The sequence below is a fragment of the Hyperolius riggenbachi genome, chromosome 1, assembly GCF_040937935.1.
Source record: "Hyperolius riggenbachi isolate aHypRig1 chromosome 1, aHypRig1.pri, whole genome shotgun sequence".
Classification (NCBI taxonomy): Eukaryota; Metazoa; Chordata; class Amphibia; order Anura; family Hyperoliidae; genus Hyperolius; species Hyperolius riggenbachi.
This window is the reverse complement of record NC_090646.1, coordinates 292,548,974-292,562,606: the sequence shown is the minus strand read 5'-3', so window position 1 is coordinate 292,562,606 and position 13,633 is coordinate 292,548,974. Positions and strand designations below refer to the sequence as shown.

General features: G+C 43.2%; 1 protein-coding gene across 3 annotated transcripts in view; it reads left to right on the top strand.

Annotated features, from left to right (window-relative positions):
* Positions 1-13,633, top strand: part of B4GALT1 (beta-1,4-galactosyltransferase 1) — a 311,629-nt gene that overhangs the window by 203,701 nt on the left and 94,295 nt on the right. For 2 of the 3 annotated variants that reach the window (XM_068233726.1, XM_068233723.1), the window contains one exon: positions 2,938-3,135. In XM_068233726.1, coding sequence (XP_068089827.1) covers positions 2,938-3,073 — 136 coding nt within the window. In that variant the 3' untranslated portion in view covers positions 3,074-3,135. Of the gene's footprint in view, positions 1-2,937; positions 3,136-13,633 lie in introns of those variants that run through there. The other variant, XM_068233724.1, reaches the window with a different exon arrangement.

The following is a 13,633-nucleotide window of genomic DNA, read 5'->3' as shown; positions in this document are numbered from 1 at the left end:
CACCTTCAGCCATTGCTAGTATTTTGTCAATCTGTTCATGTGTATATGAGAAAACATTCTCCTCTCTGTTCTTAGTGGGATGTGGGTGTCAAAAACACCCTCTAGTTAAAAGATACAGGAGACAAAAGTGGGAGCCCAATGGTGTAGTATGTCAAAAACAATTGAACGTAATAAAAGTAAGACACTACTCACAAAGGTGGGTTGCAGAGGGGCAACCGACCACAGGAAGCAGGTGGAGACAACAAACCCGACTCCACTCGGGGTGGTCCCTAGGGACCTGGGTGCGGTCGCTCTCCTTGGTAAAAGAAAGGGGACAGATATCCGCCGTGGTCGAAGCCACGTGTGGTCTGTACCCACCCCTCAGACGGGTGAGGTAAGGGGGTATGATTGCACAATAAGGGTATAAGAGGCGCCCTGGTGTAATAAAAGCATCTAAAAGCAGTTTAAAAACGGGAAATAAATTTGAGGTAGCTTACCTCAGTGACGAAAAAATCTTTGTATTTAACAAAGGTTTTTATTAGTAGCACAGGCAACGCGTTTCGCGGGTCAGAGCCCGCTTCCTCAGGCCAATAACAGTGCCAAACTAAATGACAGATTCAGCAAAGGGAGGCTCCCTTTGCTGAATCTGTCATTTAGTTTGGCACTGTTATTGGCCTGAGGAAGCGGGCTCTGACCCGCGAAACGCGTTGCCTGTGCTACTAATAAAAACCTTTGTTAAATACAAAGATTTTTTCGTCACTGAGGTAAGCTACCTCAAATTTATTTCCCGTTTTTAAACTGCTTTTAGATGCTTTTATTACACCAGGGCGCCTCTTATACCCTTATTGTCCTCTCTGTTCTGTTCACTCGTAGCCATGGTGCAAACTTCAGTGGTATCAACAGTAGTCAAACTTATGAACTGGTCGAGTCGCACTCTCTGGCCATCCATCGATTAATAGTAACTAGGTGGTGAAGTGTGCAGGAAACCTCCTCGGATACCACCGGGACTTCAATGTAGTTCAGCAAATAGAAATCCGCACCGCTCTACAGGAAAGAAATGGATCGCAATGCTATTCTACACTTTAGTAACTTTCATCCCCAGCACATGGTCAATAATATACCGGGGGGTCAATTCCAAAGAATCAATAACCTTGTGAGTGAAAATTTACAGGAACAGAGACTGACAGAAATGATGGGTCGTTTTAAACAGAGGGGCTATCCAGATAGGATTCTAAAGGAACAGTTGAGCAAGAAGAGACGACCTAAAAACAACAAAACAGATAGGATTATGTTGATATCTACCTATAATACTGTTAGTCATCAAGTAGAAAACTGTATTAGACGTAATTGGAGTTGCCCTACGGTTCTTTTTAATGTGTATGTCTTTGTAATCAATAAAACAAGATTTATCTACAGAAGCGGTTTTCTATTTGCTGAACTACCTTGTGTCCTCATTTGACATCCTCTGTGTTCTCCTCCGCTCTCCCAGTACAGAGTAATTAGCAGCTGGCGCATGTCTCACCTGATCCCAGGGCGACTGTGGCAATCAGACGTCTCCTCTCCCTTACTTTTCCTGTAGTGCTGCCTTCTACTGATCGCGTCATTATACGTGACTGGCACTAGGGGAACAGTGAAGTAGAGGACACATCTGATTGCCGTGGGTGCCCTTGGATCAGGTGAAATGCATACCTGCTGCTAATTAGGCTGCACATAGGGAGTGGAGGACGACAAAAAAGGGGACAATGGAGGACACTGGGAAAATAGAGGACACAAAGGGGCACTGAGGACATGATGGAGACAATGGAGGACACATGGACAATAGGGGACAACTGAGGACTACACAAGGACAACTGAGGATGAAATGAGTGGGACAATGAAAGACAGAAGAGGGCACAGTAGAGGAAACTGGGACAATAGAGGAGGTCACATGGAGACACAGTAGGACACATAAGGGACATAATAGTTGAAGGGAAGTACACCCAAAAGATGCCCCTGGGCCATGGACACACCAGGTTTGGTGAGTCTAATGGTTAGGAGTGTCTTATAGTCTGAAACTTACGGCATGTCTTTGCTGGTATAATTTGCATAGATTAAATACAGCTGAAAATAATAATTTCTAGGTGTCTTAAAGCACACGCAAACCAAACATTTTTTAATAAAAAATATTTAGTTGCACCACTCTGACACATACAAAGATAAACACTCCTTCAAGCCTATGAGCATTTCAGTGCATGCTTTTCACCCTTCTCTTTATATAACTAGGGTTATACAGGTGGCAGCCATTAGCAATTCCTCCTTTGCCGGACACCTTCTACTCCACCAGTTTGCCGGACACCTTCTACTCCACCAGTTTGCCATATTCTGTCCCGGCAATATGACAAGAAGGGAGGGGTTCCTCCAATAAATGTAAAATATTTTATATTTGTCATCATGCAGCTGAAAAAGGCTGCTATTGATTATTATAATTTAGAAAATAAATTTTATTTCTGAAATCTTGTGTTTTTAATTTGGGTCCACTTTAATTTCAGGCTGCAAAAGAACAAAAAGTGAATATTTAGAAGGGAGCCATTATTTTCCATACCCAGAGTGTGTGCTGGTCATTTGCTGATGATTTCCTCTAAAGCAGATTTTCTCCTGCTTGTTCTCCTTTCCCCTCCGTAGGTGTGAACTCGCAAATCTGTAGCCATTGTTGCACAGGTCAGGTTAGAATGGGCATGTTTAGAAAGAGGGATGTTTCTGAGATGCAGAAAAGGCTGTACCATAATCTATGTAGAATTTAGAGAAGTGTGAGATGTGCAAGGGATGGGGCCATGAGCTAACCACAAGAAAATTCATAATATGCTTGTTGGTGCATTGTATTTTTCGATAACCTACTGCCTTGATTGAGCACATAAGTAACAGGTGTTCTTTCATTATGGCGCAGGATATTTTCATAATGATTTGTACTTATTTTTGCAGGTTTGACCTAATTGCACGTACAAGACAAACTATGGACTCAGATGGACTAAATTCTCTCACATACGAAGTAATCCGTACTGAGAAGTATCCCTTGTACACAAAAATAACTGTGAATGTTGGTCCGGTGCCAAGTTAATGTTTTGAGCTTGGCTAAGAAAAAGACAATTATTACTATATTGGTATGGTGGCAACTGAAAGCTTTGGTTTTTTTTTGGGGGGGGGGGGGGGGTGTTTCCAAATTTTGTGAACTTTGTACAGCTTCCATTTGCAGCACATACAAATTGTTTTTAGTAAATGTGCTTAAGAAAGACATGTTATTTGAATGTATTGCTGTACAATGCTGCTACATATCTTGGATGTTTACAGACATAATTGCCTAATTGTTTCAAGTAAAATATAAGGCCCTTCCAGCTGGACAAGCTCTATGAGCCATGCTATAGAAAAGCACCTTTACTGAAATGCACAATGGGAGCAATAACATATTGAAGTTGTTTTATCTATGTCATATCTATGTCAAGGAATACGTTTTATAAATCCAGGACAAGTTTGCACTTCATTTTTTTTCTAGCCAAAAATAATCTGGAAACCATCAGATTTTTAGATCACCGTGAATAGAAAAAAGTGAACTCTGTTGTGTAGAAGATAGAACTCCAGTAAACTTTAATTGTATACCAACTAATTCTATGATGTAATCCTATTGCAATACTGTTTCTATAGCATATTTCAAGTTTTATGGTACATACATTGTTGTAGCTCTATCTACGAGGATGCATAGCAGGAAAGCAGTGCCACAAGTGGGCAGACTTGGGCTTGAAAAGACATCACAGAAGACTGACTCTGCTATAACATTCAGGGGCAAAGCTAGACTGAATACTCAGTCTGGGATTCTTATCAGAGCTGATAACAGGCAGATTTAGCAGAGAAGAATGAAACAAAGAGCAGAGTAGGTGTTTACGGTCATGTTCCCATTGATATATATGGTAAAATACATGAGGGTGCTTTGTCTCTAGTTCTCTTTAAAGTGCCTCTGTAACAAAATGTTCAGCCTTATTTCTTCTATCCTATAAGTTCCTATACCTGTTCTAATGTGCTCTGGCTTACTGCAGCCTTTTCTAGCTGCACAGTGGCTGTGTTATCTCTGTTATATAATCTAATCTTCTTTCCAATGTCGGCTCTGTTGGACTCAGGCTGAAATGTACATGTCTGCTTGTGATAGGATATAAGCTATACACACCCTCTCCAGGCCCCCTCCAAGCTCTGTATGACTCACACACTGAGCTACTCTCAGCCTATCACATCACTGTTAGCAGCCATGTCCTTTGTTTGTAAACACTGCCTAAAACTGGCAATTACAAGCCAGGATTGCAGCAGGGAGTGGCAGAAACAGCACAGAGGGGCCCAGGAGAACACAATGAATAGAATGGTATGCTTTTTATTGTAAGAATTTTAGAGTACAGATTCATTTTAAGTAAACCTTTGTCAAACTTAACAGTGTCTGCTATTGGTAAGGCTATTCTATGCAGTCTCACCATAGATCCCTACAGTAACTATTTTTTAAAATGGGCATGCAGAGAGCTACCAGGACTAAACATAATCCTGTATTATCCGAGACAGTGTATCTATGCCCCACAGCCACTCACCTGACCAAACACCACATCTGCACTGGAGCAAGGGCTGGCTTATAGTAGAGACATAGCTATGCCCCCACTCTACTAGTTTCATGGGGTCAGATAAGCAGACAAGGGGATGTCTTTGTAGAACATCACCTCTCCTCCTTTCAACCCACTTGACTGTCAGCCTCTGCTCCAATTATGAGCTGGTGTGTAGTCATGTAAACAGCCAGAGGGTGTGACTAAGGTGTTACATAAGTTGTGTAAAGCTTGTTAAACTTAACCTGCACATGTAAAATTTCATCGCACATAGTGACTAAACCGCGTTGTCAAATTTGACACTGGGGCTCATATGCAATTAATTTTTTTTCTTCTGAATTTTCTCCTAGGTTTTATTTTCAAAATTGGCAGTAAAATGCCTTGTAAGCCACCAGCAAGCAAGAAAATACTCAAAATAATGTTTTCAGTACTTTTTCACCTACTTTTTGGTACTTTATCCATTGCAAAATGCTGAAAAGGTATTTTAAATAGAAGATGAAAAATTATCTCTTAGGAGAAAACTCAGGTGAAAAAGTGAATTGCAAATGGCTCTGGGGTCTTTTTATTGGTCTGTGTGTAACTTTGAATGTATCCATTGCATGTTTTAACCACTTGCCGACCGCCCCCAGCCGATGGGCGGCGGCAAAGACTGGGCCTAAACGACCGCAATACGCCCATTGGCGGAGGCGGTGGCAGGCGTGGTTATGCGGCGATCGCGTCATTCATGACGTGATCGGCCGCCGGCGACTGGCTCCACCCCCCTCGCGCTGTAACCCGCCGGCCATTCGGAAGCGCCGGCGGGTTACTAGCACCCGAATCGCCGGTGACACAGAGTATAATAGGCTTTGTAATGTATACACAGCCTATTATACAGGCTGCCTCCTGCCCTGGTGGTCCCAGTGTCTGAGGGACCACCAGGGCAGGCTGCAGCCACCCTAGTCTGCACCCAAGCACACTGACTCCCCCCCCGCCCCCTGATCGCCCACAGCACCCCTCAGACCCCCCCCCCCCCATACCCCTGTTTGCACCCAATCACCCCCCCTAATCACCCATCAATCACTCCCTGTCACTATCTGTCAACACTATTTTTTTTTATTTCCTAAACTGCCCCCTGCTCCCTCCTGATCGCCCCCCCCCCTGTGTACTGTATGCTTCTATCCCCCCTGATCACCTGTCAATCCCCTGTCAATCACCCCCTGTCACTGCCACCCATCAATCAGCCCCTAACCTGCCCCTTGTTGGCAATCTGATCACCCACCCACACCAATAGATCGCCCGCAGATCCGACATCAGATCACCTCCCAAGTGCAGTGTTTACATCTGTTTTCTCCTCCAAACACCCACTAATTACCCATCAATCACCCCCTATCACCACCTGTCACTGTTACCCATCAGATTAGACCCTAATCTGCCCTTGCGGGCACCCAATCACCCGCCACCACCGCTCAGATTGCCCTCAGACCCCCCCCCCCCCCTTATAAATTTGCCAGTGCATTCATTACATCTGTTCTTCCCTGTAATAACCCACTGATCACCTGTCAATCACCCCCTGTCACTGCCACCCATCAATCACCCCCTGTCACTGCCACCCATCAATCAGCCCCTAACCCTGCCCCTTGCGGGCAATCTGATCACCCACCCACACCAATAGATTGCCCGCAGATCCGACGTCAGATCACCTCCCAAGTGCAGTGTTTACATCTGTTCTCTACCATAAACACCCACTAATTACCCATCAATCACCCCCTATCACCACCTGTCACTGTTACCAATCAGATTAGACCCTAATCTGCCCCTTGCGGGCACCCAATCACCCGCCCACACGCTCAGATTGCCCTCAGACCCCCCCTTATCAATTCGCCAGTGCATTATTTACATCTGTTCTTCCCTGTAATAACCCACTGATCACCTGTAAATCACCCCCTGTCACTGCCACCCATCAATCACCCCCTGTCACTGCCACCCATCAATCAGCCCCTAACCTGCCCATTGCGGGCAATCTGATCACCCACCCACACCATCAGATTGCCCCAGACCTACCCTCAGATCACCTCTCAAAGTGCATTGTTTACATCTGTTCTGCCATCTAATCACCCACTGATCACCCATCAATCAGCCCCTGTCACTGATACCCATCAGATTAGACCCCTTTCTGCTCCTAGGGCACCCAATCACCCGCCCACACCCTCAGAACGCCCTCAGACCCCAGCCCTGAGCACCTCGCCAGTGCATTGCTTGCATCTATTTCCCCCCTCTAATCACACCTTGAGACACCCATCAATCACCTCCTGTCACCCCCTGTCACCCCACCCATCAGATCAGGCCCTAATTTGCCCTGTGTGGGCTCTTGATCACTCGGCCAAACCCTGAGACCCCCTTCCGATCACCTCCCCAGTGCATTGATTGCATCTATTTTCCCCTCTAACCACCCCCTGAGACACCCATCAATCAACTCCTGTCACCCCCCTAGCACTCCTATCCATCAGATCAGGCCCAATACAGCCTGTCCTCTAAGAGGCCACCCTGCTTATGACCGGTTCCACAAAATTTGCCCCCTCCATAGACCACCTGTCATCAAAATTTGCAGATGCTTATACCCCTGAACAGTCATTTTGCGACATTTGGTTTCAAGACTACTCCTCACGGGTTTGGGCCCGTAAAATGCCAGGGCAGTATAGGAACCCCACAAGTGACCCCATTTTAGAAAAAAGACACCCCAAGGTATTCTGTTAGGTGTATGACGAGTTCATAGAAGATTTTATTTTTTGTCAACAGTTAGCGGAAATTGATTTTTATTGTTTTTTTCACAAAGTGTCATTTTTCACTAACTTGTGACAAAAAAATAAAATCTTCTATGAACTCACCATACACCTAACGGAATACCTTGGGGTGTCTTCTTTCTAAAATGGGGTCACTTGTGGGGTTCCTATACTGCCCTGGCATTTTAGGGGCCCTAAACCATGAGGAGTAGTCTAGAAAACAAATGCCTCAAAATGACCTGTGAATAGGACGTTGGGCCCCTTAGCGCACCTAGGCTGCAAAAAAGTGTCACATGTGTTTTGTGGTGTATTTTTACACATACCCATGCTGGGTGGGAGAAATCTCTCTGCAAATGGACAATTGTGTGTAAAAAAAAAAAATCAAAAATGTGTCATTTACAGAGATATTTCTCCCACCCAGCATGGGTATGTGTAAAAATACACCCCAAAACACATTGTACTACTTCTCCCGAGTACGGCGATACCACGTGTGGCACTTTTTTGCACCCTAACTGCGCTAAGGGGCCCAAAGTCCAATGAGTACCTTTAGGATTTCACAGGTCATTTTGCGACATTTGGTTTCAAGACTACTCCTCACGGTTTAATATCTCTGTAATATCTCTCTGCAAATAGACAATTGTGTGTAAAAAAAAAAAAAAAAAAAAAAAAAAAAAAATTGTCATTTACAGAGATATTTCTCCCACCCAGCATGGGTATGTGTAAAAATACACCCCAAAACACATTACACTACTTCTCCTGAGTACGGCAATACCACATGTGTGGCACTTTTTTGCAGCCTAACTGCGCTAAGGGGCCCACAGTCCAATGAGCATCTTTAGGCTTTACAGGGGTGCTTACAATTAGGCACCCCCCAAAATGCCAGGACAGTGAACACACCCCACAAATTACCCCATTTTGGAAAGTAGACACTTCAAGGTATTCAGAGAGGAGCATAGTGAGTCCGTGGCAGATTTCATTTTTTTTTTCTTTTGTCGCAAGTTAGAAGAAATGAATTTTTTTTTTTTTTTTGTCACAAAGTGTCATTTTCCGCTAACTTGTTACAAAAAATAAAATCTTCTATGAACTCACCATGCCTCTCAGTGAATACTTTGGGATGTCTTCTTTCCCAAATGGGGTCATTTGGGGGGTATTTATACTATCCTGGAATTTTAGCACCTCATGAAACATGACAGGTGGTCAGAAAAGGCAGAGATGCTGCAAAATGGGAAAATTCACTTTTGGCACCATAGTTTGTAAACGCTATAACTTTTACCCAATCCAATAAATATGCACTGAATGGTTTTTTTTTATCAAAGACATATAGCAGAATAACTTTCGCGGTCAAATGTATAGGAAATTTAACTTTATTTGAAAAATGTCAGCACAGAAAGTTAAAAAAAGTCATTTTTTTGACAAAATGCATGTCTTTTTTGATGAATATAATAAAAAGTAAAACTCGCAGCAGCAATCAAATAGCACCAAAAGAAAGCTGTATTAGTGACAAGAAAAGGAGGTAAAATTCATTTAGGTGGTAGGTTGTATGACCGAGCAATAAACCGTGAAAGCTGCAGTGGTCTGAATGGAAAAAAAGGCTCTGGTCCTTAACCACTTGCCGACCGCACACTCATAACGTGCGTCGGCAAAGTGGCAGCTGCAGGACCAGCGACGCAGTACTGCGTCGCCAGCTGCAGCCTAATTAATCAGGAAGCAGCCGCTCGTACGAGCGGCTGCTTCCTGTCAAATCACGGCGGGGGGCTCCGTGAATAGCCTGCGGGCCGCCGATGGCGGCTCGCAGGCTAGATGTAAACACAAGCGGAAATAATCCGCTGTGTTTACATTTGTACGGCGCTGCTGCGCAGCAGCGCCGTAAGGCAGATCGGCGATCCCCGGCCAATCAGCGGCCGGGGATCGCCGCCATGTGACAGGAGACAGCCTGTCACTGGCTGCACAGGACGGATAGCGTCCTGTGCAGCCCGGCTTACCAGGGGGGGCCAGGTAGGAGAGGGAGGGGGAGGATTTCGCCGCGGAGGGGGGCTTTGAGGTGCCCCCCCCCGCCACCCACAGCAGGCAGGAGAGATCAGACCCCCCCAGCACATCATCCCCATAGGGGGGAAAAAAGGGGGGCAATCTGATCTCCCTGCCTGCACCCTGATCTGTGCTGGGGGCTGCAGAGCCCACCCAGCACAGATCAATCAAACCAGCGCTGGTCCTTAAGGGGGGGTAAAGGGTGGGTCCTCAAGTGGTTAAGGGGCGAAAAGACTGTGGTCCTCAAGTGGTTAATATACAGTAGATCACAAGCATATGAGTTTGTACTTCCTAGTTTAACTTCTGAAAAGTGCATTTGGCTGTATGCATGCCATTGCTGGATGCAACAAGTGTAAGGGACAAATGGTATTGACTTGCTGGTGTTTCATGCTTGTCATGTGTGCCTTGCGTACATTTCTCATAGGATTAAGTTACAAACCATTTTAGTCTCACCACTAGGTCAGTGTTCTCTTCCCTGAACTGATGCTTCTTGCAGTGTGTCAAGGACTGGTAAGTAGCATCTGTTTACACAAGCCACATAACGGAGCATAGACAGCAACTGTGTATGACAAGAATTGTACATGGTTTTCCTGTATTGTCTGAATATTGCAGCTTAACAATGCCATGGTTTATATTGCAGCTGGAAAGAAATGTGGTGCTTCATATAGGTATTTAATTTAATTTTAGCATGATCTGCAGATAATTTTTGTGCCCATATTTATAAAAGTAAACAAAGGAAAAATCCTTTCATATACATTCCTAGGCTTCTAAATAGACCTTAACTGAAAGTGCAAATCAAGGCAAACATGGAGATTTGGAGGGGGAGGAAAGAGTTGAGTTCAGTCCTTCACCTCTAAAACCAGCAAATTTTACCTTCTATGGTGTGAGGGTAAAAAATTAGAGCTATGACCCTCTGAACTAGAAGATTTGTGAGGATAATAGATCAGAGTTGTTCTGCCAGTATCGTCAGCAAAATTACAGTATAGTCACAAAGGCTACAGAATTCATTTCAGTCTTGTCATATAAACATACATCTTAACTTTAGCCAGCCGTGATATAGATTATACATATATAGCAAATGTAAGTGAGAAATTACTTTGTATTCAGAGATAAACCGATATTATGTATAATTTGGTGGAAATAACTTGTGAAAAGTTTGTTCCCTGACCTACAGATTTGTATATATCCATAGTGGCTCTTGTTTGGGGATATTAATACCCTTGTTCAATAAAATCTTCTCCTGAGTTTTCTCAAAAGAGAAATTTACTTATGTTATTTACATTTCTTTCAAGTACTGTTTCTTGTTAGCTTCTGAAAGCTTATACGCTCGATAAGATGGAAATCTTTAGGTTTGAAAAACTAAGGAGAAACTTATATTGAATCAGTGCCATGGCTAAACAAACTTATGCAAAGAACATAAAACGATCACAGGATTAACAATGCCGTTATCCTATACACTAACCAAAGATTGTAAGTATGCATGGGACCTGTGTGGAGTGGCTTAGTGTGGGTGGCGCAGGTGTGGCTGATGGCTTTGTGCAGCTGTTTTGGTGTGCACAGACTCACCTGTGGGCGGTGGCTTAACACAGCACAATTTCTGGGGAATCGAGAGTTTCCTGGTTTTGCCCAAAACATATTTTGTGACTAATAGGCTGCTTTCTCGGAGGTCTTGTTTACTGATTGAGAATTACTCTTGTGATATAGCTACAAAAAATAAGTGTACTAGTTGGCTGCAAGAAAATGCGCGCATATATATGTAAGTGGGTTTAGCCAGGTGACTATACCACACAAAAGTTAGAATGGTGAAGGGAGTCGGTAGAAAACAAAGTACAATGGGAGAGGGGAAAAGACAGAGGAGAAAGTCATAACAAAAGTTGCTGTCAATTAAAATGCCATCTTGTTGCTAATAAAGCAATGCTAGACTGAAATACTGCCACAAGTGCAAACAGAACCAAAATAAATTTAAATCCAGTTCTCTGTTATTTTCTTTTACCTCCTGCTTATCATGCTATGTGGGTGTTCACGGTTTCATTTTTTTTTTTTTTTGCTTAGATCGGCATGTTAATTTTTCAGCTGGTTTTAAGGTTTTCCTCCCTTTTCCCCTACTTCTTTGCCAACCAAACCTTTCCTACGCCTTCCTGTTTTCCTTTGTCTCTCTTCCTAATCCCTTTCTTCCTGTTTTAGTTAAATCTACTACCCTCTGTTCCACATATCCCCAACACCCTCTTGTTTCTCTTTCTCATCTACCGTCTTACAATGCAGCCCTTTCTGTCTTTCTTCATTACTTGTATTTTCCCAGCACATCAGTTCCTTTTCTTACTTCACTACTATCACCACACTCCACTTTGTGAATGTTCAGCCTAAAACCACACAAAAGGTAGGTCCAATACTCTCAATGGTATATGTATGTATTTTCTAGTTGACTTGCATATGCATTTGTAGCTATTGTATATACTAAAGAGTAATCCTCAACCAATAATCAAAGCCTCTGAAGAAAATTGGTTACAAAATTTGTGTTGTAATAAATATCTGCACTGTTCTTTGAATAGGTTGTTGAAACATTAGGGCAGATTTATCAAAACCTAGGCGAGAAAACTGGACCGAAATGGCTATAAAAGTGGAGCTGTTGCTCAGAGCACCCAATCAGAAACCTTGGTCTGGGAATCATCTTCACGCTTACTTCAGTTGTTCTTGCACTTGTTTTTGTAAATCTGGCCCGCTATTTGTTTTTATTTTTTAATTTTTTGTGTGTGTGTTTGTAATGCACACTAGTGCTACTGTGGAGATGGATGTGCATGTGTAGTGTTGGAAAAAAAAACTTTCAAAGTGAACCCAAGTTTGGGTCAAAAGGAAATGCTTACCTTCCTAAGAAAAGGGAGGCTTCTGGATCCTGTAGAGGCTTCTTGAGTTCCCCTCGCTCCTGTCTGCTTGCCAGAACCCTCCAGAAGATCCGGGCCGTACGCCTCTTCAGACATGGCCGCGCTTGTGCGTGAGCGGCTCCGTGCTACATGTCAGAAATGTTTGGGGGGGTGACCACAAGCGGCTACGGGGGAGCTGAGGATGCAGTGGGAAGCTTCTACAGGATGCAGAGGCTTCCCTCTACTTAAGTAAATATTGCCTTTTTGACCCGAGCCTTCTGTTTATCACTGAATACACAAAGCCATTTCTTATTTTCACATGACATGGTGTAATTCCTGACATAGAAATATGTTCAATAAAATATACTATTGCGTGGCAAGGTCTAGATGAAACTGTATTTGCTAGTGTCATGAATGTGGTTGATCATTTTTTACATAATATAGAAGAAATCTTTTAATATTGCACTCACAGTTGGTAGTCCACTGAAGTCCATTTGATTTATCCCCCTCGTGGAGAGCTGTTTTTTTTTTTTTTTTTTTTTTTTTTAGTTTAATCCTGTCATCTATGTATGATCTTGTGGTCCAGGGGTGTGTGGATCTATTACAAACTGATTACTTAGCAAGGACGAATCTTACCTCAAGCAGGGAGTTTGGTAGGTTTTCAGTTATAATATCCCTTTATTTTCCAACCTGTGCATTCTCAGGTTTGCTTAATGTGTTTTTATATTGCTTTAAAACATTTTGGGACATAAGGTTTTGAATAATTGTAAATTATAGATTTTAGTGAACAGAAGATTTTGTGCATTATGGGAATAGATGTTTAAAAAAATGGTCATATTAATACTGAATGTACAGTGGCTTATCCAGTGTGTCCTTTTTCTGTACACAGTTTACGAAGTGTAGCTTCATTCCAAAATAAAGTATTACCTTCTGATAGTGAGTATGAACTCACTGGAATATATTCTAGCAGGAAGAATGCATTAAAGTAACCTTGCCAAGTTCCTCACTGCTACACACACACTTAGCATAGCTTTCTCAGGTCATTAGTGTGACCCAGCACATCTTCTATGTATATGCAATGGCTACTAGGCTTTCACTCAGTTTTGCCACCACCTATACACTAATGCAAAGCACAGGTGTGCAGTAGCAATGGGGAGGTAAATGAGCATATTGCATGTAGTGCTGGCTGAGCCAAACGACAGATGTGACCAGACATTTCTGATGCTGTAAGAAAATGAAGGAACAGAACCAAGGTATGTGTTTTATTGAATCATTGCTTCCATCCAGCATTACTGCCCTAATCTAGATTTTAGTACGCTCCGCAGAAAAACCAGGTTCCGTTTGAATATGAGACAACCGGTAAATAGAGGTCATAATTTGCAGCATGTGTGGAACAGCAAGCCCT